The sequence below is a fragment of the Peromyscus californicus genome, unplaced genomic scaffold (genome assembly GCF_007827085.1).
Source record: "Peromyscus californicus insignis strain IS unplaced genomic scaffold, ASM782708v3 Scaffold_8__1_contigs__length_139910024, whole genome shotgun sequence".
NCBI lineage: Eukaryota > Metazoa > Chordata > Mammalia > Rodentia > Cricetidae > Peromyscus > Peromyscus californicus.
The window spans coordinates 133,577,072-133,604,642 of NW_026294606.1; the positions used below are offsets into that span (position 1 = coordinate 133,577,072).

At 44.0% G+C, this 27,571-nt stretch overlaps 1 protein-coding gene across 11 annotated transcripts in view; it reads right to left on the reverse strand.

Annotated features, from left to right (window-relative positions):
• Nucleotides 1–27,571, reverse strand: part of Slc10a7 (solute carrier family 10 member 7) — a 234,111-nt gene that overhangs the window by 28,027 nt on the left and 178,513 nt on the right. For 4 of the 11 annotated variants that reach the window (XR_008215640.1, XM_052727224.1, XM_052727222.1 and 1 more), the window contains 3 exons: nucleotides 13,839–13,922; nucleotides 5,303–5,468; nucleotides 4,368–4,419 (listed from right to left, as the gene is read on the reverse strand). Coding sequence is in view for 10 of the 11 variants with exons in the window: in XM_052727224.1 (XP_052583184.1) it covers nucleotides 4,368–4,419; nucleotides 5,303–5,468; nucleotides 13,839–13,922 (302 nt within the window). In the remaining variant the exon portion in view is untranslated. Of the gene's footprint in view, nucleotides 1–4,367; nucleotides 4,500–5,302; nucleotides 5,469–9,840; nucleotides 10,152–10,266; nucleotides 10,336–10,886; nucleotides 11,574–13,838; nucleotides 13,923–27,571 lie in introns of those variants that run through there. The other 7 variants (XM_052727225.1, XM_052727226.1, XM_052727229.1 and 4 more) reach the window with 7 other exon arrangements.

The following is a 27,571-nucleotide window of genomic DNA, read 5'->3' on the forward strand; positions in this document are numbered from 1 at the left end:
TTTCCAGTGGGTTTATGAGGCTCCGGTTTGACAGGAACGGCCCCACACTCACCGGAACTTCAGGTGTGGCTCAAGGGATCCGTGGGGTGGGGTCCCTCTTTTGTTCTGCTCAGGTAAGGAGACTGTAGCTAGGCTGGGCTGTGTGGGGCAGAGCAGTGCTGTGGTCCAGAGCACCAACTCCATCAGCAGGAGGGAACACAGGGCCTTAGGAGGGGAACACCTCCTAAGTGTTTCTGCTTAAAATCTACCCTCCTCTGGGACCGGCTCTAGCTATCCAGTGACAGGCTCTATGGTGTGGATTTTGAGGCAAGCACCCGCAGACAAGTGCCCGAGTGATCCTCTACTCTTGAGAGTGAGCACAGCACTGAGTGCCACTGAACACTGTGTGAAGCACTTTGCATCCAGTGTGTCTTCTCAGAACAACTGTAGGAGGTGGCATTCCCGCCCTACTTTCTCTGAAGAGGGACCAGAAGCCCAGCACACCCAGAGTCACAAAGTAGGAAGTAACCTGACCCACATTCTGGGGTCACCTTATCTTCTCAGAAAGAAGCCACTAAAAACAAAATAAAAAAAAAATCACTTCAAATCTAATGGTTGGGAGAGGGCAGTTGCCTGGTCAGCAGCCCACCCTTGTCCACACTTCGTGGAGCGTGGCATCAAGACACAAGAGCACGGCACACACAGTGTCCTGGTCACTGTGGGGAAGTAGTGAGGACTTGTAGTCATCTCCAGGGTGAGCATCTGGGTGCCGGCTAAGGCAAGCGTGCTAGTTACTTTCCATTTCCCAGCCCCACCTTATCTTTTTAATATTGATTTTCTTTTTATCCTGCTTTTATCATTCTTTTGATCATGTTGGCTCCCCCCAGGTGATTATTTCGTTTTCTTCCCAATTGGTTTCTTAAGAATTCTCTCTAGCAAGGCTTTCAATCAGAGGTTTCCACGTAATATTTATTTTGCCTTCCTCTGTACCCACAGAGGAAGGCATGCCAAGTTTCTCTAGCAGAAGCACAGAAGGTGGGGTAGAAAAGGCCCTCGGAGAGTGAGAGGGCTCTGTCTAGTGTGCTGGAGGGCGGTACCTCTGTTAGCCTTTGTCTGCCTCTTAAAAAGGAAGACCTCACTGTCATCAGCTGTGTGGCACTAACAACTACCCAGAACTCTGGGGTGTAGGCGCCTCCCTCCAAACGTCTCCCTTCTCCTCCCTGCATCCCTGCCTCTTCCTCTCGGGACTGTGGTACGAGGCCGACAACAGGGCCCACAAAGACTCCCTTCTCCTTTCTCACCCAGTGACTACCCAGTCAGCAGCCTAAGTATCTTCCATACATTTTAACACTGCTGTTTCTTTTCCTAAAGCTTTCAACATCAAAACAAAATGAAACGGGGACAGTCTTCCAAAGTGGCAGAGGCAGCTTGGACCACTCACTGTGGCTGACCTGCAGGATGACTCAAGTGTGACAGGGGAAGGGGACTGGACTTCATCACAAAGCTCCAAGAGCTGACTCCCTGTCTGCTAGCACTCCTTGCCACACCAGAAGCTACTTTGATGGCATCAATGTCCCAGCATGCCCATGTTCCCTGAGGACTCACTCGGCGCTGGGTCTTTATGCAGGGGGCTTTATGAAGTGATCATTGAGCTTTCTCCGTGTTCTTAGGATAGACACTGTCTCCATTTTTTTCATAGAAAAGCAACACAAATTACAAGCCTCTTGAACAGGGCTGAAGCCCAGGTCCATGAGTCTGGTACTGGGATTTTGGACCTATTTGTCTGCAAACAGACAAATGGGAATGTAGGATAATCACTTATAAATCAGTTTTAAGTACTCTCTAACATGGTAACATTCCAGATCAAGAACCCTAAGAAATGCTAATTAGAAAGCAAGGGGCGGAGGGAAGCTCCATTTTCCAAGCTGGGTCTCTCTTGGCTTTGTACTACAGCAGCATGGCACTGCATGTGGCCGAAACAAGTAAAGGATATGAACACTGACGGGTTCTTTTCATGCCCAGGTGGTTCTAGACTTACTGAGCTGGTAGGGAATAAATGAACTTGGGGGGGGGAGGGGCAAAGCAGGAGAAATAGAAAGAGTGGGGGGTGGAGATTTCATCAATTACAAGTAAGAAAGATGCAAAAGTAGGAAAAGGAAACAGACCCCAGTGGAGATGGTGACCTAGTTTCAAGCCCTGGCAACTGTAACAGATGTTTTGTATGTAGCTGTGTGAACTTGAACTCAGCTAAACATTCTCTACAAATACTCTGCTTGAAAGACGTACTATCAATTATAAGATTTACTTTTATTATTTTAAATTATTTGTATGTGTGTGTCTGTATGAGTGTGTGTACACTGAGTACAGCGTGTGTGTGTGTGTGTGTGTGTGTGTGTGTGTGTGTGTGTGTGTGTGTATGTGGGTGTGTGCACACTGAGTACAGCGTGTGTGTGTGTATGTGGGTGTGTGCACACTGAGTACAGCGTGTGTGTGTGTGTGTGTGTGTGTGTGTGTGTGTGTGTGTGTGTGTGCACACTGAGTACAGCGTGAGCCTGACACTCTGACATTTTTCTCATTCCCCAGGCTTAAGTCATACGTACTGAGTGAATCCCCTCAGCAGAAGAAGTGGCATTTAATATAAGTCCTGAAGACCAGGAAAGATGAGCTGGGCATGGTGGGGCACGTCTGTAACCCTAGCCCTTGGGAAACTGAGAGAGGAAAATTGCCATGAGTCTAAAGCCACCATGTGCTATAGCGAACATCAGGCAAGCCTGGGCGACATTGTGAAACTTGTTACACACATACACACACACACACACACACACACACACACACACACACACACACGGCAGAAAAGATGGTGTAGGACATGGTGAGCAAGCTACACATGGGGACAGTCTCAGCAAGAGACAGAAATGAGAAAGCATGAGGTGGTTCTAGGAAACAACAAAGGTTTTACCTTAACCTAAAGCTTAGGCAGCATGAAAGTACATGGTCTCTCACAACTGCAAAACACACTTACAAGATGAACTTAATTTTGCAGGTCCTGGCTAAGCTTTGGGGACACTGGAACAAGACTGTGGTTACTGGGACCCCAAGTCACTGGAAGCCAAAAGAAATATTAAGAAAAGTTGAAGTGGGCTATCACGGCACCGAGAGCCTGAATGAGGAAAATGGATTTGGGAGTAGAATATATACGACAGAAGCAGGCGACTATCTACAAAATAATGATGTTTGAATAACTCTGGAGATAGAGGTTCCGTTAAAAATAAAAAATGGGTGTGTGTGGTACCTCTGTGACTTTGAAGCCAGCCTAATCTATATAACGAGTTCCAGGTCAGTCAGGGTTGCACTGGGAGGCCCTGTTCAAATAAACAAACAAACAAACAAACAAACAAACAAATAAATAAGGCTTGGGGAAGCTTTTCCAAGAAGGTGGAAGGAACGTAAGAGCTGAAGAGAGCTGTGAAAACTACCTTTCGGTCATGAGACAGCTGTTGTGCTCACAAACTTGTTGAAGCTGTGGTTGCCTGCCTAAGATCAAGCCAACAGATGTCCCAACATGCTCAAAACCAGTACTAACTGGATTCAGTGGGTTACACAAACCCAAAAGGAGAGGACATGAAGGGAAGGGGAATGTGTTAGGGAATGCCTGCTGGAGGGGAGGAGGAGAGGGTGGACATGATCAAGGTACACTGTTTATATATATGAATTTGTTAAAAATAAAAGGTATTGTGGTGGTTTGAATGGGAGTGGTCCCCATGGACTCACGTGTTTGGACGCCTGGCCCACAGGAAGTGACACTATTAGGAGATGTGGCCTTGTTGGAGGAAGTATGATACTGTGGGAGCGGGCTTTGAGGTCTCATATGTGCTCAAGCCATGCCCAGTGTGGCAGACTCCTTCTGTTGCCTGTGGATCAAGATGCGGAACTCTCAGCTCCTTCTCCAGCACCATGTCCTGCCATGATGATAATGGACTAAACCTCTGAAACTGTAAGTCGCCACCCTAATTAAATGTTTTCCTTTATAAGAGTTGCTGTGGTCATGGTGTCTCTTCACAGCAATAGAAGAAACCCTAACTAAACCAGGCTTCTATTAAAGCATAAGAGAGGAAAAGGAAGTTTCAGAAAACAGACTAATTCCATTTTAAATATCAGGAGTCCTTAAGTCTTGCTGAGACAGTCGGGGACGAGATCCACAGGGTAAGGTAAACAGCAGTGCTGGGGCACAGGAGAAAGCCGAGCCAGAGAGTCTCAACTGAAAAGTGTCAACAGGAAGCTTCCAGTGAGCCATTGAGAAAATGGTCAGCAAGACAGGAGGACACACAGGACAACAGAGCAACACGGGAGCCCAATAACAGGCTGAGAGGACGTACCAAACCACTTACCGTGTGGAAAAGATGAAGGTCAAGAGCATGAAACTCAGCTGAATGGAGACTACTGAGGAAGAGACAAAGGAAGACGGTGGACTGAGTGGGCATCGGCACCATCCAAGGCTCCTGCAGCCTGCCGGGCTCAACCTAGAACTTGCTGCAATCAGAAACAACTAAAGCGCAAACACAACTGACCTGACATGCAGAAACGTGTGGACGTAAGCTGTTCTCAGACACAGCCCGGGACAGCAGCACGCGGGAAGATCGAGAACCCCCCCCCTTGACTTAGATTTGATGATCGCATTGTTCAATTGAAAAGAACTGGCTTATACTGGGAGCTGAACAGCACAAATGTGTACATAATGCACATCTTGAAACAACTCACCTCAATGTTAAAAAGATTATTTGCTATTATAATATTAATAAAAATCATGCTTGGAATTATAAGACCACTAGAATACAAAGTTGCTTTTTAAGCTTTAGAACTTATTGACATTTAGAGTTATGCTGCTCCTTAAAAGTAAAGAGCCATTTCTTTATATAAACTTCATTAGAAACTGTGATGGGAACTTTTACGTATTATTCAATGCAGCTGAATTATTATCAATGTACAATATGTCATATGTCATAAATCTTTTTGAAATCCCGGTAAGAGATCAGACTGAACTTAAGTTAAATTGGTGACTTATTAAATTGTGACACATACTGAGTTGACTCTGACACACATTACGGCTTCTCTTATCTAACATGAATTACTGTAGATCAGAAAGTGGTGCATGGAACACAAAGGCAGAGCAGCTTAAGATCACAAATGTAGGGCTGATGTCTTTCTAAATCCCACATATAGAGGATCAAGTCAGCGAGGAAATACAATGCAGCCAAGAGCACGGACTGCTTCACAACACTGCAGAGGAGACCAGGGGCGGCAGGAATCCCGCCTCCCCACTTACTTATGAACAGTATGAGGACCAGGCTGAATTTATCCAGGTCGATATGTGGGTTGGAGAACGTGTCGCAGAAGGTGGTGTAGATGATCATAAGGAGCACGCTGCTGCTGACCACGCCAAAAGGGGGCTTCTTTCTTTCCAGCCAGTCCTTGATGTATCTGCGGACGATCTGAAACACAGAGGTCAACAGGTCGCCTCTTCTCTGAGATGTAGGGAGTGGAACTGGGCATCACAAAGTGATTCTGACAGTGCAAAGACAGAATGGGAAGAGAATAGTCTGGATGTTGGCCACAACGGACTTCAAAGTTTCCCTGCCTGGCCGCTCTTCTTCTGGGGAATTCGGTATTTGTGGTGCAACTTTCACTGGGTGTCCATAGTGAGAGTGGATTCTCAACCGCATTCAAATCCATCCTTAATCACGCCAAATGCTCTTTGCTAGCTGTCACTGAGACAGGCCCATTAAGCCTCCCCCAAGTTTATCTCCTCTGCTAATCTTAATGGATGTGTGTAATTATCACAGTCCCCTTTGCCTCAACAGACAATTCCAAGTGCGACTTTGGGAATCTTAAAAATCTGACATCTTCAAGAATTTCAAGACAGTAGATAATCGAAAGTGATCCATGGAACATATTAATATTTAAAGCACTAGCAATGCACCAGAAGTTTTTAATTAAATTATAACTCATGCTTGAAAAGCAAAAGTGCATGTGTTGTGGGAGTTTAAATAATTCACATCTGAATATCTAGAGTTTTCTGTGAATCCAAAGACAAATGCCATTTGTATGCTTTTAGAATTCTAAAATTAATACTTAAAAATGAATAAACCTGTCCCAACTTTTCTACAAAAGGACTGGTGAAATAAAAGTTATAATGCAGCATCTTCTTATTTTAAGACCAACTCAGATCTTAAAATCAGGACAGTCTGAATATCAGTGACACTGTTTGCTTGGCCATGAAAGTCGGCCACTCAGCTTCAAGTCTCCTCTCACTTCTGAAGGGAGTGGTACAAGTCCATCGTAAGGATGAGAGTGGAGAAATTTTAAGTTTTGATTCACTCACTATCCTGAATAAATGAATGGGAACTTTCACAATAGGCTGAGTTATCAGGGATCCATTAGCAGTAATGAGGTCATGGAACCACCGAAAGGTGGAGGACAACATCCTGTCATCAAAAAGGCTAAACTTGCAATGGAGCACAGCCTTATGGCTATTAGAGACAAAACAGGCTACAGTCACCTCTCCTAGCCATGGCTGTACTTCCTGCAGTTCCAAGCACCTGTGGGAAGCTCACCCCGAAGGTGGCAAGTCAAAATTCAAGAGGTAAGAAATTCACAAACTGTGAGTAAAGTTTATTATAGTTTGTTATTATAGTTACATTTTATTATGGTTGTAGTTAATCTTTTACTGCCCTTAACTTGTAAATTGAACTTCATCCTATGTATGCGTGTATGTATTTGTATATACAGAGTAAAGTCTATATTGGGTTCAGTTCCATCCACGGCTTCAGGCTTCCACCAGAGGTTGTCCCCACAGAGCTAACACAGAGTGGCTCCTGCACTCTCTCGACTGGACATTTTGGTGAATGACTCCTGAATCTGCTTCTCTCAGCTCAAGGAACTAGTGAACTGACTGTATCAGGTAAGAGTCTCAGCAGAAAGCTGATCACCTGGTAACAGGCGCAGGAACACAACCTTCAAGCCTGCGTGATGTGGGCACGAAGGGTAAGAAAGCGCACTATAGACTGAGCAGCAATGTTTAGGATTTGTTTTTAAGGCAGATCTTATATTAAAGTAATAATTGACTCACTGAAATACTAACGGGGAAGGAGAGCTCTCAAACTTTTTTATTTTAGCTATTAGAGTTCATTTCTTTTCTCAGTTTTGAAAATGTACTGTGCAGACATAAGAGCAGGTCTGTTGCTCAGCGTTATCGACTAGCGTACAGGACATGAATTCTGCAGAGCAGTGTGTGAGGTATCATGGGTGGTGAGCGGGCTCTCGCACAAGCACGACACCAAGAAGGCTACCGAGGGACTTCATTTAGGTCATTTCATAATATACTGTATGTCAAATATAGTCTTCAAATTTTAAATTGTCCAGCTGCTTTAAAAATAAAGGGAAAGAATTGACATCTATGACAACAGTTACTCTTACTCTAATACAGAACAGTTAAAATCATACAAGTCCCCTCTCTACAACAGACTAGAATGTATGATCCCAACTCTCAATGTGTCCACCTCTCTCACTGCCACATCCCCCCGACCTGACAAAATAAACAAATAAAAATGAATGGGGGTAGAGCTTGGAAACCAAAGCCACCTTAAAGCCAAGGCATATCTCTAATCATCAATCAACATTATGAGCAGTAATTTGATTTAGTTAACCTAATAGTCTCTTCAAAACTTCATTACAAGGCACTTGGTCTTGTGGTAGCATAGGCTGCTTTCAATATGGCAAGAAATAAGGGCTTCTGAGTCAGAATCCTTCTAGCCCAAACACATCGCTGGGTCAACGCTGGATACTTAATCTTGATGAATCAACTACAGCTGGGAGCTGAATGAACCCCCAGGGCAGGGACAACCCTGAGGGGACAGATTGCCAGTCAGCGTTTCTAGTGTCGCTAGTATCTGGCCACGTTTCCCCAGTCAAGTGTTTTCTTTCCAGCTCCAGAGCCTTTCCATTTTGCTTAGACCTCAGTTCCCAGAGCCACTGCTTCTGCTTTAGGTTGTCTGAGTGGAGAGCTGCCGCGCACGCACCTCACAGATGTGGCCTGGCCACAGCTCCAGAAAGCCCCATCCCTCAGTCAGCAGCTACCTTTGTCACAGTCATACTCTGTTCCTTAAGAAGCTGTATTGTCTAAAATTTCTCCAGACTGTTGCCTTATTGACAGTTTAGGAGACCCTACAAGAACCAAAGCTTGGCTGAGAGATCACTGCATCCTGAGACTGTCCCACGAGAGAGTTCTCAGGAACAAAGACACTCAAGATGGTGGGAAGAGGCACCCAGGTGAGGGGGCCAGGTACATCTGTTTAGAACTTATACTGAACTCATTTGTTCTCAGTGCTCAGAGAAACTCAGGCATTAAAAATTTAGCGATGAATCCTCATTAGCTTATTTGCTTTTCCCAGTAGGGAAGGGGTGTGTGTGAATCTCCCACAGGAAGGCTTTCATTTTATTGTCTCATCTTTAATACTTTGATTTCCGTTATTTTAAATTAAGTAGCAGGCACGGCTATGGGAAAATTAAACTTGACTGCATTTCCAATAAGCTGTTTCATATCAGTTGTAATATGACTTCAAATTGGAACCCAGTAAAAGTGACACATCTTAGGTGAAAAATGTTGATATACCAAGATAACTTGGAGGGCAATATTCATCATTTTGGTTTTCTTCATCTTTTTTGGTCAATGTATTTCCCTGCTTTTTCTTTCTACTCTGTCTCTACATTTATAAATTGAGTTTGGAGTGAGGATACATGATAGATAATTCTTCATGTTAAGCCTGAGTTTTAAAATGTATTTCTCTTCATGGTGGTTTCAGGTTCTTCAATGTTCCCCTTCTATTGCAATGAATTCATATATTTCCATAAAGAGGCTTGTCTCTTTATTGATATCTTGTTGAATGGATATTGTAAGACAGGTAGTATTAAAGCCCATGTTTATAACATGCTTCTCTTAAAATGTTTTATTAAATGTTGATTAGGTTTAAAATAATATTAGCATACTTTGAAAAAAGTATAAATAAATAATAAACTGGAATAATCAACATCCGTTATTGATAATCCATTTAAAAGTGGTACAAGCATCAATTTCGGAAAATTCCTTCATTCTACTCTCTAGACAATGCTACCGATGTCTTGCTAGGGATACAGTTGACGACAGAGACATAGAGTGCCCAGACAGGCTGCATAGACTATAAAAAGCTAGTCACCTGGTGAGTAGGAATATGCTCTGTTTGCTGAGAGAACCCCATCTCAGGTATACAGACTCAAGCCAGGTTATGCATAACCTTGAATCCTGGCTCCACTCCTTACTTTGACATCTTGGATAAATTCCTTAACTTCCTGGTGGTTCATCTGTGAAAGGGCTGTGACAATAGTTGTAGCAATGAGTGAGTAATGGAGTGAAGGGAATATGCTTTAGAAACAGCCTGTGTATGGCAAGTGACCGTCAGTCTTCCTTCTGGTTCTGGGCTGGTGCGGTGTCTGTCTCCGCTGACAGCATATCCCACCCACAGGACAATGCACCAGCACGATGCCGCGGTATGAAGCAAAAGGAGACTGAAAACATTTCAGACCCAATTCAGCGTTCTATGTGCCAACTATAGAGAATTCGTAAAACTAACTGCAGCTTAAGCTAAAGCCCATTTAACAGGAACGGCCAACTGGAAACTGTGAAGCAAATCATGAGTGGAAAGACCAGAGAACACATGCTAACATACAGATATGCCTTAAACCGTTAATTCATACAGAGAAAAGGTGGGCTGTAGTGTGCTGCTTTGCAAACTAACCAGGGTGATAGAAAATAATGAAAGGTGACAGAAATTCAGTTTCATACATGTTTATTCATAAATCATCCTTAAATACAACGCATACAAGAAGCATCTGCCGCATGCACTTGGAGAGCAGCTTGTCAGGAAGGAAGGAAAACACCATAATGGCACAAATGCTCCTTCATCAAGAACTGGCAGAAACACACATCTCCTAACAAACTGGGAAAGACCAATCCCATCCCACTCTGTCACGGTACAAACCCCCGGTCCTTGTTTCTACCGAAAGCCCCAGAGTCCTTGCACAGCAGGAAGTGCTAGAAGACCAAAGCAAGCCAGGCTGGCGACCTCAACCCGAAGGGAGCCCTGCTTGGAGGAAAGACAGAGAACCAAATTCACCCCCAGGAACAGAATCAAAAGTAGAATTCTGACATTTTATTACTAAGACCAACTAATGACAGGCTCAGCTGGAGCTGCATACCCTGAGTGGGCGGTCACTGCTGAGGGCCAGGAGGCATACCCCAGAGACCTAGGAGAGAGCAAAACATGACTGGCAAAAAAAAAAAAAAAAAAAAAAAAGAGTCAATGAAATGATTCCTAATGATATTCTGCTGTACTCATAGATTGGTGCCTAGCTCAGCTGTCGTTAGAGAAACATGTTTGGCAGATGATTTGTGGAAAAGAAGAAGTCATTGTTATCTAGTAGTTACTATATACAGACATAAAAATATAACCCTGAACAAATGGCAATCTAGGAAAACGAGTGCTGGGCCCCCGTGGGTACATTCAAGGTTATCTCTGTCGATCTTTTTGTATAGCTTAAACCCTATTACTGAGCGTGCTCTTGAATACACCTGGGAGCCTATGCACTCACTACTCAGGCTGACTGACACACTCAGCAAACACAGACGTAAGGCTGGAGCCGAAAACCCGAAGAAGAACTCTCTGCTTCTGGTTCACAACACACGATCACCTCCTGGTAACTGCATGCTGTGTCCACCATGGTGATCTGGAGCTGAGTGTAGGCCAGGGGAGTGAGAGCAGGCCACTGCACAGCGGGGGGGGGGGGGGGGGGGGGGGGGGGGGGGGGGGGGGGGGGGGGAGGGTCTGCTCTGGGGCTACAGGAGAGACACAGAGTGCACAGTATGGCAGGACAGGAGCTGTAAGAAAGGGCGTGGTGGAAAAGTGCAAGGCAGAAGCAGGGAGAGCCAAACTGTGTGGGCCAAGGAGGTGACAACAGGGAGCACCATGAGTGCTCACTGTGTGGGCCAAGGAGGTGACAACAGGGAGCACCATGAGTGCTCACTGTGTGGGCCAAGGGAGTGACAACAGGGAGCACCATGAGTGCTCACTGTGTGGGCCAAGGAGGTGACAACAGGGAGCACCATGAGTGCTCACTGTGTGGGCCAAGGAGGCGACAACAGGGAGCACCATGAGTGCTCACTGCTCTGGCTACCTGGGCAGGGAGACCTGGGTGGGAACTGGAAGACATTCAGGACAGAGAACAGGTTCAGGAGGGGTGACAACTTAGACAAAGATGACTAAGGTATGCTGCCTTCTCCCACACTGGATGGTGTTTGCAGATGCCAAGTTGAGAAAGACCTCGGGAGAGAAAGGGTGGCATTTAGTGACTTCCTGGATGTAGGGCTAGGACATGAGGAGCAGGAGCAAGCAAGGCTGACCCACCAGTGCAGTGCTGGTGACTGACCACTCCAAAGATTAGAATCCAAGAGGGCCAGGAAGACGCAAGTGTGCAGGTTCCCTTATCACATAAAGCTGCCAAGGCACCTAAGAGGAAGTAATAGAAAGCTACCTATATGAGGTCTGTACACGCCAAAGCCGGATGGGGTCCCAGTGCTGAGACGGGAAGTGGACCAAGCCCTTACCCTAACCCACAAGTTATTTCCAGCTGACAACCTCTTGCAAAGGAAAAATTAGTTTTCCCCAATGGAGCATCACTGGGCTTACAGAGGCCCCGTGCCCATCAGTATTTTTGAAGATGTTTTGTCTCATAATGCTTTGTCTAGGCATTGTTTTAACCTTACTTTTGCCTATCTACTGTGGTTTCCTATTTTGTGTCTTTATGGCGTGTGTGTGTGTGTGTGTGTGTGTGTGTGTGTGTGTGTGTGTGTGTGTGTGTTTGATCCCGGTTGGTTTGTTTTTATTGGTCTGTTGGGTGTGGAGTTGGAGGGTGGGTGTTGGGGAGGATCTGAGAAGGGATGAGGGAGGGGAGACTGTGATCAGAATATACTGTGTGAAAAAAATTATTAAAACACTACCTCACTACTTTTTGACTGTCTTCACTACTGTATAATTTACTGAATGTTTTACTACAGGGCACACGTAGGATGAACAATGTAACATCCCGTATTCTCTCTGACTTTTTACATAAATGACAGACAGCACTGTATACATGTAAAAACTGAATTATGTGGGCACACAAGTTTTCGTCCATATGGGATAGGCCAAATATTTATCGTTTCATAGATATTTCTAATATCCACTAAGAGAAGAATTACGTGTTGCAAGTTATTATGGGGAATATGATACTGTCCACAGTAGAGACATGGGACAGGCAGGTGTGCTTTCGCCTCAACAAGACAAAGTGTACACCGCATGGAAACAGAATCTGGTTTTCTTATCAGTCATTCATTCTGCATACATTTACTGAATGCCTGTAGCCTGGGAATGTAACAGGAAACAAAATAAACATGGCTTCTCGACATCATGAGTGGGCTGAGACAGGAAGAAAACAAGGTGCCATAGTGATGAAACGGAGGGAAATCACACGGTTCAAAGGAGAGGTGGATTAAAACAGTCAAATGAGTAATAAACTGGGGCAGGGGTGGGGGGGGTGGGCATTCCATCAGAAGGAGTAAACAAATCGAGAAAGGTCCTGGTGAGCCAGGGGTAGAAAATGGGGCAAAGGCTACAGAGGCAGCAGGGGATATATTGTTTGCTCAGAATCCTCATTATGTGACTGGCATGGGGGTGTATTTTTCAACTGTTAGCTTGTAGTTAATTAAATGGTAATCTTTGATTGCTTTTAAATCACCCCAATTAAGCTAAATTTGGCCTATTTTCTAAGTATAAACTTAATTTTAAAATGTGTGTGTAGTGGATGCTATGGTGCTCTGTACAGAACTACCTGTTCTGATTGTTCGCCTTCCTTAGGAGTGTGAGTGAGGCTAGCCTGAAGTGACTGAGAAAGTGTGGAGACTGTGTGCTCTTTGCTCTGAGGGGCTGGACCAGCCCCAGAGCTCTGTATGCGAGCAGGGGGAGCCTTTGCTGGGAAGGCACTGTCCCCACCATGCCTCCCTCACCCCTGTACACTTCCTGCACAGAACCTGTCTCAGAACCCCCTGCCCCAGAACCCCACTGAAAACAGTACTCAGTACCATCTACATGGATACCATATTAGGGACAAAGTTTGAAAGGGCTGCTTCCTGATGATGAGGGTGACATCGACCGGAGCTGTACATTCACTTGTGTCAGATGACACCCCAAGAACTTTACACCCATCAGTATTTCATTTAACCCTTACAACAATACTTTGAGAGGTACTGTAACTATAATATTTAATAAATTGTGAATGAGAGCTAGGAAGATTAAATTACTTGACCAAGGTCATCCAGGAAAAGGGGGGGGGTATCCTCAGGTACCATTTCTCTAAGACCTACTACATTCATTCGTACAGTAAACTCTAGTCTTCACGACTGTAGCTTCCCTTGACTTAAACCACAAATGAACAACCAAAGACCCTCGTTTTACATGTGTATGCTCCCAAGTAAGTTATCGAACAATGTCATAGGAAGCACTGTAGAAGAGTTCCTGTTGAAAGAAGGTTCTCGGGTCCAGCTCGAGTCTGCTCACAGATTCTCATGTGGCAAGCCAACTGCGAAGCAGTTTAATGTTAATTAAAAAGTTAAAGGATGGAAATGCCGAATCCACGCACTTTTAGTCTTTCTTTGTTCACTCCCTCACCTGCCCTGACTTTACCTAAGAAGTCACAGGATAATCTGTCTGGAAAAGAGGGGGCAAGATGGGCCTTACCTGTCCAATAACGAGAGGCACCACAACCGTCATAAAAAGCTGAGAGAAAATGGATGTAAAAGGCACAGAAGAGGATGAGCCGAGCTGTAAAACAGGAGGGCCAGTTAGATTCACTGTGACCCAGTAATGAAATATTGCTGTTACGTCAATAATACAATAAATTAATTTTATTACCATAAATTTCTTTCACAAGCACCCAACATTTGGCAGTAATCAACAAAGGACAAGTGAAGTCACCTCTGATTTTCTGAATTAATATAAATAGATTATTAAGTATTTTAACATATAATTCTATTAGAAAATTAAGATTAAGGAAAAATTGAAGTTACATAATCATCTTAAGTTACTTTTCATTATACACTCTTGAATAGTAGAGTTATTCTACGTGTACCACAATATTTCACCTACAGTCATAACTTATGTGATTATTTCATCCATTTGTAGATTCCTAGAATAATAAACATGTCTCATTCTCTCATCAGGACAATATTTTTATTGATGAAAATAAGATATTTTCTAACTTTTCTTAAGTCAAAGACAATGAATTTTAGATCCTTTACAATTCATTACTACACAAATTCTAGCAAATGAGAGAAATCCTAAAATTTAACTTTTTTCTTTTTTTAATCTCTGTATGTGTATGGTATGTGTGTACATGTGTAGGAAAGCAGATGTATATGTGTCACAACGTGTGTGGGGGTCAGAGGACAACCTCAGACAATGGATTGGTCCTTGCTTTCCACTTTGTCCGAGATACGGTTTCTTGTTCACTGCTGTGAACATCAGGCTAGCTGGCCTACAAGCTATTAGGGAGTCTCCTGTCTCACCCTCCCAACTCACTGCACGAGAGCTGGGATCATAGATGTACACTACTATGCTCAGCCTTATGAGGGAGGGTTCTGGGGATTCGAACTCAGGTCCTCACACTTGTATGGCAAGCTCTTTACCTACTGAGTCATTTCTCCAGCCCTCTACTTTTCAACTTAAAATTTCAATACACCTGTTTTAAAAGTTGTATGCCCTACCAAGGTTCATAAGTCCTATTTTTCTCCTCGCTTGCCTTTTTAATTCTTTGTTTGCTAACAGTTACCATCACAGCTTCATAGAGATCCTATTTCCTGTGACCCTGATGTTCATCTACATACATAGTTGTACTGGCCTCAACTATCAAGAATCAGTTTCCCCATGAACTTTCTCAGCCTCCTCCTGGTATTCAAACCTCTCTGGACCAGTGACAGCCTGGTTCGTAGATGTCCATCTTCCTCTTCAGCCCTTCTGTCACAGATTCCCCCAAGCCACAAGCATTCTCTCCCTTGCCCCTGTAGCTTGCTTTTCATCCTCCTACAGATTAGACCTCAGATTCCTTATTTACCCTTTTGAGTCAGAATTAGAAATGCCCTTTGGAAAATAATTTTATCAATCAACAATGAGGCAGCAATAATTGAGGGTAGAATGTCAAAACAAATCAAGAACTCAGATGGATGACACCAGCAGCTCAGAAGGAAATGATGTAGAGCCCGTGCTGTTACTGACGTCTGGTATATTTGATGCAGGACCTTTCTATGTAGGCCAGAACTCACTGTATCGCTCAGGTTAGCCTTGCACTCAAGATTCTCCTGCCTCAGCCCCTCAGCCTCCCAAGTTCTGGGAGTATAGTCATGCCCAGTTGAAGGGACTCTAGCCAGCCTGGGCCTGGCACACATGGCTCTGTCAGGCCTTGCCCTTCTCCCAGTTCCCTCTGCCTTGCTAAGAACCGTTAGACCACATTCCTAAAGCTAGCCCCCAAGGTCTGTTCCCTTATTTGGCCACTTTCTCCTCCTGAGGCTGACTGCCAAGGTCCAGCTATCAAAGTGTTGAAGTCCAGCATCAAAAGCCACCTTTGGCTTACCTAATTAACATGACCAATTAAAACTAAACACCTTATCCTAACACAGGGTTTCCCCTTTACCTTTATACACCATCATTTTCCTGTCTCCTCTTTATCCAGAGGCAGTCCTTTATTATTGCTCCCCAACCCCTCAGGACACATCCCCCTTCCCCCTCATCCTCTATCTCCTGTCTTTGTCCCTTACCCCTGCCCTCTGACCTTCTGAGGCAAATAAATCTCCTTTGTGCTGAGAACTTGGTCTTGGGGGTCCTAAGCTGATATGTGTCCTTTCACCCGCTGAATATAAAGAGAGAAATGGAAAGGAAAGGCCATGGCTGCTCCAAGGTATGGTGGAGGAGAAAGCTTATTATAGATAAAAGGGAGAGCATAGCCAGAGGCAGGGACATCTGTGAGAGTCCAGAGTGGACATGACCAGACTGAGCTGGGCCATGTGGCGGTGGGGTGGGGGAGGAAGAGGGGAGAGGAGGGAACCAGGTGTAGCAGCCAGGAGGTCAAAGGTTGAAAGGGGCAGGTAACCAAAATGTCTGGATTATATAGGAAAGAGCCTCTGGGGGAAGGGCAGCCCAGCCCCTGGGCGGAGAGTTCAGGGTAGAGAGCAGGGTATGCCAGCCATACCCTGGAACAGGTGGGGATTGAGGGATGCTGGACCTGGCAGCCAGGTCCACTTTGATATGTTAAATAGGCACCTCAGCTGTTGTCCTGGTTTTGAAGCTTAACAGACGGAAAAAGATATTTCAAGCAACAAGAAACAAGCTGGTGCAGCCATTTTAACATCTGACAAAACAGACTTCAAAACTAATCAGAAGAGAGAGGGAAGGACACTACATGTTCAAAGGGAAAATTCACCAAGAGGCTACTGCAATTCTTAACATCTGTGCAGCAAACCCAAGAGCACCCAAGTTCACAAAAGAAACACTACTACGGCTCAAATCGCATAGTGACCCTCCCATGCTGATAGTGCGTGATTTCAATGCCTGCCTCTGGCCATTAGGCAGGTCATCCAGACAAAACTAAACAGAGAAATGCTAGAGTTAACTGAAATCCTAAACCAAATGGACCGAACACATTTACAGAACATTTCACCCAAACAGAAAAGGATACACCTTCTTCTCAGAAGCTCATGGCACTTTCCAACACTGACCACATACTTGGACACAAAGCAAGTCTCAACAGACACAAGAACACTGAAACACCCTCTACATTCCTTCTGATCACTACAGACTCAAGCTGGGCCATCAACCACAGAAACATCAGGGAGCTTACAAACTCATGGAAACTGAGCAACACACCACTGAGTGAAAAATGGGTCAAGAAAAAAACGAAGAAATAAAACCTTTTTAGAATTGAATAGAAATGAATACACAACATACTCAAACTTATGGGACACAATGAAAGTGGTGTAAGAGACAAGTTCACAGCACTAAGTGCCTTCATAAAAAATACTGGAGAGATCTCATATTAGTAACTTAATGGGACATCTGAAAGCTCTAGAACAATAGGAAGAAATAATGTCCCAAAAAAGTAGAAGACAAGAAATAATCAAACGGAAATCAATAAAATAGAAACAACAATAACAAAACAATACAAAGAATCAATAAAACAAAGAATTGGTTCTTTGAGAAAATCATTAAGATTGACAAACTCTTAGCCAGATTAACTAAAAGACTGAGGGAGAATATCCAAATCAACAAAATTAGAGACGAACAGAGGACATAACAACAAACACCAAGGAAATCCAGAGAATCATAGAGACATACTTTAAAAACCTGTACTTGCTGGGCGGGTGGTAGCGCACGCCTTTAATCCCAGCACTCAGGAGGCAGAGGCAGGCGGATCTTTGTGAGTTCAAGGCCAGCCTAGTCTCCAAAGTGAGTTCCAGAAAAGGCGCAAAGCTACACAGAGAAACCCTGTCTCGAAAAACCAAAAAAAACAAACAAACAAAAAAACCCCACAAAACCTGTACTCCACCAAATCATAAAGTCTCGCAGAAATGGATAATTTTCTTGACATATACCACATACCAAAGTTAAATCAAGATCAGATAAGCAAATTAAACAGACCTATAATCCCTACAGAAATAGAAGTGGCAATTATGTCTCCCAACCAAAAAGAGCCCAGAGCCAGATGGCTTTAGCACAGAATTCTACCAGAAGAATTAACAGCAATACTCCTCAAATTATTTCACAAAATAGAAACACAAGGAACATTGCCCAACTGTTTTTACTAGGCTAGAGTTACACTGATACCCAAACCACACAAAGACCCAACAAAGAAAAAAGAATTACAGACTAGCTTCCCTTATGAACACAGATGCAAAAATTCTCAGTTAAATACTTGCAAATTGAATACAACACATCAAAATCATCTGCCATGATCAGGCAGGCTTCACCCCAGAGATGCAGGGATGGTGCAACATATGTAAACTGATAAATGTGCGATGGAATAATCCTCTTGTACACTGTAAAGATTTGTCACTCAAATTGGTTTAATAATAGCCAGGCAGGAACTACGCAGGGTGACTAAACTAAGGATGATGAGAAGGAGAAGGGTGGAGTCAGGAGTTGCCAGCCAGACAAAGAAGGAACAGGAGAAAAATGTGCCATGCTAATAAAGGTACCACCACATGGCAAAGCATAAATAGAAATATGGGTTAATTTAAGTCTAAGAGTTAGCTAATAACAAGCCTGAGCTATCGGCCAAACATTTAAAATTTATATTAAGCCTGAGTCAATTATTTAAGAAGCAGCTGCTGAGTATTTGGGACCAGGTATTTGGGACAGGAAATGTCCATTTATATAAATGTAATCCACCATATAAACAAATGCAGAAAAGACCTTTGACAAAATCCAACATCCTTCATGATAAAAATCCTGAAGAAACTAGGGATATAAGAGATATACCTCAACATAATAAAGGCAATTTACAGCAAGCCCACAGCCAACATCAATCTAAATGGAGGAACTCAAATCAATTCCACTAAAATCTATTTTCAATAATGAAAAATAAACTAAAAAGTCTTTTCTTCATTCTGATAAATTTCATAAAATTTGTTATCACCCTTAGCTGCAATCTTTATACATTCAAGATGCCAAGACTGTGCCCCCCGCATCAGGGGACCTTTGCTCATTGAACACCAGCTTCTGCACTGACCACTGGCCATCGATTTAACCATTCCCCAAACTGTAGCTTCTATCCCCTTTCTTGTACAACCAACATAAAGTAAAGAAAATATAGAGAGTCAAAGCGAGGCTGAGGAAGATGCGTGCACAGCATCTCTGATCCATCAACACTGAACTGGAAGGACTACTTTCTATGTAAAATCAGAATAGTCAGGATAATGATTACACTCTATTTTATATCAAGCATGTCCTTGAGCACAGAGTGCTCAACAAATATACTTGCCTCACAAATAATTAACTCTAGATTTCTTCCTGATGCAATGGTTGAAAGCAGGAAAAAAAACAGGTTGAAGTACTGGATAAACTTCAAATATTAAAGTCTCCAAGTTCTGGATGTCCAGTCTGATGCTGTGTTCACAAGCTTTGGAGTGTCTGGAGAAGCAGCAGAATTCAGTTATAACTGCTGGGTGAAGACAATCCCTGCCCGGAATCTCAGGGCTCAGCTCACACATTCCTAGCTCCTCTTTCTACCTAACTTTATTCATATTTTAAAATGGGTAAGTGTTAGGGATATGTAGATCAATAGTAGAGTGTTTTCCTAGCTGGTTTAGTTACCATATTCCCTCTGTCACCTCACAGAAATAAAGGTAACTCATTTCAATAATATTTTAAAAATACCATGTATTTTAACTTTTCCATTCACTAGGCTGTTGTATACTTAATATTTAGAAACCCCACATTAACAGAAGGCAGTAGAACACAGCAATGGGTTGACGAGGAAGCCATCTAGGGTCTCCAGAGTCCATTTGTCCTCTAGAACACCTGAGACCTTTGAACCACTTGATTGGAAACACAGGTTAGAATGACCCTCCTCCGAGGTCCTGTCCAGATGATCGAGGAGGCCGAGCTATCCAGGGATGTAATTAACTGGGTTCCTAAAGGCAAAAGGGAGGCAGGGAAGCTGTCTCAGAAAGGAAGGCAACCTCAGTGCTGGAGTCTGAGGTGACATTAAGTCCTTCCTTTCTTTCGACTTGGCCACAAGATCTACTGTGCAGTCAGTGCAAAGTTTCAAACGTGTCCCTGGGGAGGTCTCTGATGCCACTGGCATCAGAGGAGAGGACATGGAGCATCTGGCACAGGACAGTACATTACAACATGGAAAGAAAAGGAGAGGCTCCAACCATTCCGTGTGCAGGCCCGATCTCCACTGCGGAAAAAACTGCTTCCTCACATTTCTATGAGGATCCTGATATGGACAAAAGGACCCTGGGAATCACGGCCAGCTTCCTCCGCCATGTGTTTAGCAGAAGTCCCAGTTATTAGCAGAACAAGCTTGCAAGTTCAGGACTAACTCATATCACGCATGTAGCCTGGGCTTCCCAGAGACAACATATCTCTTACTGCCAAATTTTAAGATACAGCACATTAAACAAACAACTTAGTTACCATTTAATTTCTTGAAGAAATATTGTACCTTAAAGCAGAAAAATCACAAGGAGCTTAGCTTTGTAGCTTTCATAGTCTATACTGAGAAGAGATGATACATAAAATCTCAACATATGAGAATTTAAGTCTTTTATGTTCAATCACTCCTGTAGGGAACAAAGAAAGGCGTGCGTGTGTTTAAAAAAACAGGTCATGAATTTAAGAGGGAGTCAGGGAATCACAGAGAGAATTGGAATGGAGAGGAGTGGAAATGATGTAAGCACAGTACTCGTGTATAAAACTCTCAAAAGAATAAAAAATCAAAGAGAAGAAAGATGTTTGTGAGCAGACCTGGCAATCACCCTGTAACATGAACCCCAAACTGCTCATTTCCAGATCTGTCTTTCCAGGGAAAGTGCACACACTGGAAGGTTGGAACACTGTCTTGCTAATGGTTTACAACAGGGAAACACTCAGAAACAACAGGAGGGCCAGTTAGGCCAGACTGCTTGGCCAGACATCTGAGCGACAGACGCCTCTGGTAGGACCAGAGTGCCTCGTAAGGTTCCAGGTGCGTGTGCTACTGGGTTCACACTTGGAGAATCTGCACCAGGTGTTCAAGAGCTGTGTCAGTTTTTGAATGCTTACAGTACACGGGGAGAGAGGAGGCCTGAAGTTGTTTCTTTGCGATCTCCTAACATTTCTGAAGTTCCAAAGTTGTAGGTAACTCACAGACCCAAGAAAGGATCCGTCTGGCCTCCCTCTGCCCAGCCATCTCCTATGAGTACAACAGCGGCACTGACAGTGGACTTCTATGCAGCTGGTCGAAATGCTTATTATGTGTTACACAGTGTGCCTCTCACAGAAACCCTGTGAAATGGGTCTATTAATCTCACTTCAGTGGCTAATTGGACAAATTGGACATGGTCACTGTCGCAACAAAGTGACAAAAGCAGGATCTGAACCCAGAGGTACAGCTCCAAAGCCTTCCACTCTCCTGCACAGTGGTTCCAGAAGGTTCAGAGGGTAGGCGGGGCAACAGGAGTGGAAGCCAGAGCTGTGCCCTCCTTTTCTTGCTGGTGGGGTGGGGTAGAGGGGTGGATGGCTGATCCCCAGGACACAGAGCACCGTTGGAGTGGCTCTTCTCAACACTCCCAAGAACGAAACATAACTAGTACCAGCCTGGATTAATCAGAGGGGCTAATGGATACACACAATGGATACACACAATGGATGCCTCGGGGCTTCAGCGTTTAATTCTCCAACCTGGCAGAGCAAGGTTCAGTGGAAGCACAGTTGACTAGTACACTCAATTTAATAATGATTTTGCTTGGAGAGTAAAATATTACTGGTCCTAAGTAGCCAGGCTCAGGAAGAGAAACACATGACAGCTCTGAAGGAGAGATGCTGACTATCTGCAGACTCTGTTACCAACCAACGTTAGGGAACGGGAGCCTTAACTCCTGGAAGTGGGCTCACCTGCAAACTGTCATTAATGCATGGGGTCGTCACCTGTTCTGCCGCTGCCTTTTTTCTCCTCAGCTGCAGGCATTGCTATTTGTGTCTCTCTTCTGCTATTGAAACATTATTGTATTCAATAATTTACTCGTGATGATTGGTCTTTGCTTCCATTAGTAACAATAGAAAGAGCTATGTACAGTTTATACTCTAGGATGGCAAATGCCAGTCAAACCTCTTCTTATGGAAAATCAGCAAGAAGTGGTTTGAGATATAGTGAAAGATTTACACACACACAGACACACACACACACACACACACACACACACCCTGCCCTGTTTCTAGCTCATATCACAGGGCCCAGGCCTGGGGGAAGAGGAAGGGAGGCCTTGCTTACTACTGAACTTGACTTTCTTGTAAATACACGCACAAATACCCGTCTCCTGCCTGTTGTGAAGACCAGCATTACAGGGATGCCTTCCTTCTCAATTCCTACCCTTCCTATGGACAACAGTTCAGCGTCTCCATGGTCTTTTCTTCCCTCTGCTGCTCTTCCTCACAGGGGTGCACGCAAACTTCACTGATGACGTCCTGAGGCTGAGTTTAGTGTATGGCAGGTGACACGTTCAATGTCAAAATGACTGGGATTTTTTTTTTTTAAATCAAGGTGAGGAATATGGTTGCTAGACAGTCACATTTATTCAGTTGTTCACATCAAACTAAAACTGGGTTACTGCATAAAGAATATATTGAGTAGAGGAAATAATCTTTTATTTTACAGCTAAATGCATAGCATTTTTCTTCTCTGAGAAATAAAATAGGTTTAAAATATTTTTTATAGATAGAATAGTATGTAAAGTATGGTTTCATTTTTACGTTGATTTATCTTTTTTCATCTTTGCTGAGGCATAATTGACAAAATTATATATGCAAGGCACACCAAGTAATGACTGTGTATATAGTGTGTGATGAGAGTCATAATCAGGCTATTTAACATAAACATCACCTGCAATCGTTTCCCTTTGTGTGTGTGGTAAAAATATCCAAGAGCTACTCTTCTAACAATTTTGATCGGCAGTGAGTCACTAGGTCACCATGCTATCATGAGGTTTCAACAGTCTTCCTAAACTGTAAGCTGCACCCTGGCCTTCATCGCTCCAGTCTGGTTCTGTGAGTCTGATGGTTTTGGGTTTTCTCATGTGAGATCATGCAGCACTTGCCTGTCTACATTCAGCGTAACCTCCTTCGTGTTTACCCATGTTGAATGCTAATTCAGTGTAAGATGAAAAGGTCACTTCCGATTACTTTAATGGAAACCTGTTTGGGGTAGTTCTGAGGATTGGTTTCGGGGGAGAATGAACCACTGAGCTGCACCCCATTCCTGATGGAAACTAGTTACATAAGTTCTAGTTACTCAAAACATGCAGACTTCAAGTAAGATCCACCGGAAGTAGAGACTGGAGGCAGAGGTATCTTGGAACGGATTTTGCTTCTGACTTTCTGAACAAATAGTTCATGTTATCAAATCTGGAGTTTGGTAAAGGAACCAAAAGGCCTGCTAAATAGTCCCTTAAACAGAAAGAGCATTTAATTCCTTCGGAATAGAACACGGGAGGGGGGGGGGGGTGCGGCAGTAAGCAGGCAGTGTCTTTCTACTCTGGTGTTCCTCCCTGCTCAGGGAGCACCCCAGGGGCTGGGGCTGGAGCAGAACATGGGAAAGCCTTGACCAAAGCTCCTTCCTGAGTTCACTCCAGCTAGGCCAGGGAAGCTGGAGGCCAGCAGTGCAGCTGGCATGGGCCAGTGGCCCTTCAGAGCGGGTGTTATCAGTGTCATTACTAGAGTTTTTGAAACTACTTCCCAGATGATCTGGCTACCCTGCCTCCCTTATTGTGATGCAGGAAGGCATGTGAGTGTCATAGGTGGGGAGTGGGAGACATAGCATTTACAATAGGTTCCACAGAAAAGTCTCTGAGAACAACTCTTGTGTGACTAACACACAAGCTATCTCAGTTTTGAGAGAAGATTCATCTTAAGGCATTTCTGAGCAGAAACATCTCAGTGCGACTCAAGGGGGACAATCAGCTGGTTCTTCTTTATGTGCTCTCCAACTATCAACACTTTGTACATCCCACTCATTTGACAATCGATTATGTAATCCTAATTGGGAACAGAATATACAAATAATGATTATCACACATGACATCAACAGCAGGGTGCTGGCTAGTTTTATGTCAACTTGACACAAGGTATAGTCATCTGAGAGGGGGGAACTTCAATTCAGAAAATGCCTCCATAAGATCATGATGTAAGTGACCCTGTAGGGTATTTTCTTAATTAGTGATTGGTGGGGGAGGGCCCAGCTCATTGTGGGCGGTGTCATCTCTGGGCTGGTGGTCCTGGATTCTATAAGAAAGCATGCTGCTGGGCGGTGGTGGCGCACGCCTTTAATCCCAGCACTCGGGAGGCAGAGCCAGGCGGATCTCTGTGAGTTTGAGGCCAGCCTGGGCTACTAAGTGAGTCCCAGGAAAGGCGCAAAGCTACACAGAGAAACCCTGCCTCGAAAAACCAAAAAAAAAAAAAAGAAAGCATGCTGAACAAGCCATGGGCAACAAGGCAGTAAGTAGCACCCCTCCATGGCCTCTACATCAGCTTCTGCCTCCAGGTTCCTGCCCTGTTGGAGTTCCTGCCTGGACTTCCTTTGGTGATGGACTGCTACCCAGAAGGATAAGTGGAATAACCCTTTCCTCCCCAAGCTGCTTTTGGTCATGGTGTTTCATCCCAGCAGTGAAAGCCCCAAGACAAGCAGTATAAACTATTTCTGTGTACAGTGATAGGACGGAGAGCTGAAATTTCTATTCCAGGCAGTCAATTAGCAGGAAACGAACAAGAGCTGCTGACTCAGAGACCGCTCCAACTAGGCCCCTCCTTTCAATGAACGCCTATTAAATAACAGTTGGAATCACAGAGACTGGTAATTAATGTTTTCTCTAATTTTTTTCCACATTCTTGACTTCTGTTTACCCAAATAAGTGTTCAGCTCCTTCAAGTGAGTAATTATGTTTTCTGTGTCTTGTATGGAGTATAACTGTTCAGGAAATAGTAACTGAGTGCTGAAATAGGCCTTCGAACTGTCTCTAAAGAGTCAGGCTTCCTAAACGTAACCAGGAAGAGCCTTCAACCAAGGGTGGACCACCCTGCCCTGTCTTCTTTACCAGCTGTGCAGCCTGGTTAAATTAGGCCACAACTGGGACCTGTTTTCTCATCTAAAAGTGGCTCTGTCTGCCATGTGCAAACAGAGCTTGCAGTAACAGCTACTCAGGAAACCTCACTCTGTCCTCCCCACTACCTCAGTGTAGAATGGACAGGATTGTCAGCTTGATATGATCTAGAACCACTGAAGAGACAAGTCTACACAAGTCTGTGAGGGATCATCTAGACTAGGTTAATGGAGGTTGGAAGATGGGCCGCACAGCGCATAAATAGGACAAAACAGCTAAGTGCAGGCATTCATCTCCCTCTGCTTCCTGACTGCAACATCTGCCTCTTCAAGCTCCAGAACATAACAGAGTGCATCCTTGACCTGTGAACCAAAATAAGCCTTCCCTTCCAGACTTAGCTTCTGTCAGTAATCTTGCTGCAGCAAAGGGAAAGTCATCAAAACACTTGGAAGAACATGGATTCTTGTTCTGTGCTGTGAGAGAGCACAAGTACTTGGGTTTAAGAACTCTGGAAAGGGACCCAACAGTGGAAACAGTCAGATCAACAAAACATACGTAGGTGGAAACAGGCTCACATGCATACAGTGTATACACATATGTCTGAGTATGGACGTGTTCCATTGCCACTGGGACCTATAAATATCCATCTACTTAATGCAGGGCCAGATTGCTGAGAAGCCAAGCCATATGAAATGGGCTAATATAATAACTGGGGCAGACGTGCCCCACTTCCTGATGAGTGCACCCACTCCATAGCCACTATGCAACAAGTTGTTTCCGTTAACCTTGTCTGTTATATGCTACTGAGTAGTGAACACCACAATGGTTACTTCACAGGGTTAGTGACAGTCACCACGAAGAAGGGGAAGACGGGCCACATCATAAGTGACACTGGACATAAATAGCCAGACTGTGCTTGACCTGAAGTGAGAAGGCATTCCCTGAGAAACATCAGAAGTTTCCGCATACTTCTCATGCTCTTCAAATAGAAATTTTCTTTTGACATAAAATTCATGTAAAAAATTATCTCTGTGCTATGAAATGTTTCCTGTTTAGGCAATTCTTAGAATATTATATTATTAATATTTGTGATACTTAAGAGTTCTACCCTGACTTCTAATTATCTGTGCATGCATCCCATTTTTTTTTCCTTTGGAACCAAAGCTCTATGAGTCAAAGATCAATGTCTGATTGATCTTTCTAATATTCACAGTGTACAGTTAGGTTCCCAAACATTCAGTAAAATAATGGTTAGTTTATTTAATATTGAAAAAAGTGTAATTTATTTTCCCAGTAAATGAAAGGTAGGGTTGTTTGGGTCAGGTTATGACACTCACCTCCTAATCATTCATTTATCACCTGAGCCATTCAAATTATCCACCACTCAGCACTCCTGTTCTCCTTTCAACAAGAATTTATAAAATACCAGACGCTGGAGATAAGGGAATGGATATGCAAACTCCTGGCTGGGTCGAAGTTAAAATCTGTTAGACATTCACCACTTATAACACTGTTTCATAAGGAAAGTTACTACAAAAGAGACCAAGGCATTCAAGCCCCTGGTGTGGCCAGTGGGACTGACAGGCTCAATGCCCCCCCACCACAATGCACCCCAGTTTCTGCTGGCCTGACAGCTTGGTGGTACCCACATCCTGGGACCCCTTTTGATGTAGAGGAGTTCTGTGCTTGCTCTACCCCTGTTAAGCGCTTACCCTGTGTGGTTCCACGCACTTCATTCTTTGAATTCACAAGAGAACCCTAAAGCCACTAGCTCTCAGGGGCTTTGGCAGCTGCTTCCTGGGACAATTACCCCCATCCCCAAAGGCAAGCTCACCAAGAACCCAAGAAAGGCACCGTCACTCTCAAGGACACCCTCAGACTCTTGTATCAGCAGGATGTATCTTGATGTATAACAGGAAACAAGTTACCCTCCCTGAAAATATCCCCGTCACTCTCTGAGCAAGCAGATCTATTCTTTCATGCAATTATGAATTAGAAAAACAACAACAAAAACTTTGGAGTGGCTTCCACTACAACAGTAACCAAAACCAGACTAAGGTCGTATTCTCATGAGGCTTTACATTTTAAGTGAAAAAGAATGAAACAAAACAAATTAACAAATGACTAAGATACTATATAGTAATAAATGCTAAAGATAACATGTTATGGTCAAGTTTATAATAAACTTGACTGGGCTAGTGACTGCCCAAATAACTGGTTAAACATTACTGGGGAGAAGGATCTCGATGTTTCTGGAACAAATTTACACTCGACAGGGTAAACTGTGAAGGTCTGTCTTCCTGGGTGGAGATAATCCAATCCACTGAGGTGCTACACGAAGCAACAAGGCAGAGGTGCACCACTGCTCCCGTGAGCCGGGACGCCCATTTTCTGTTCCTGCAAACAAGGGTTCTCGATCTTGGGCCTCCAGTCTCCAAGTATCCCAGTACCCACCACCCTTTAGTCCTCAGGACCTGTGCTCTGCGGCAGGGTTGAGAGTGACACCATTGGCTCTCACGGTCTGAAGGCTTTGGACTTGGGCCAAAGCACACCCTGGCTTCCCCACTTCTTCAGACAGCATATGGGAGATGGTAGAACATCTCTAGATGTCCACAATTACGAGTC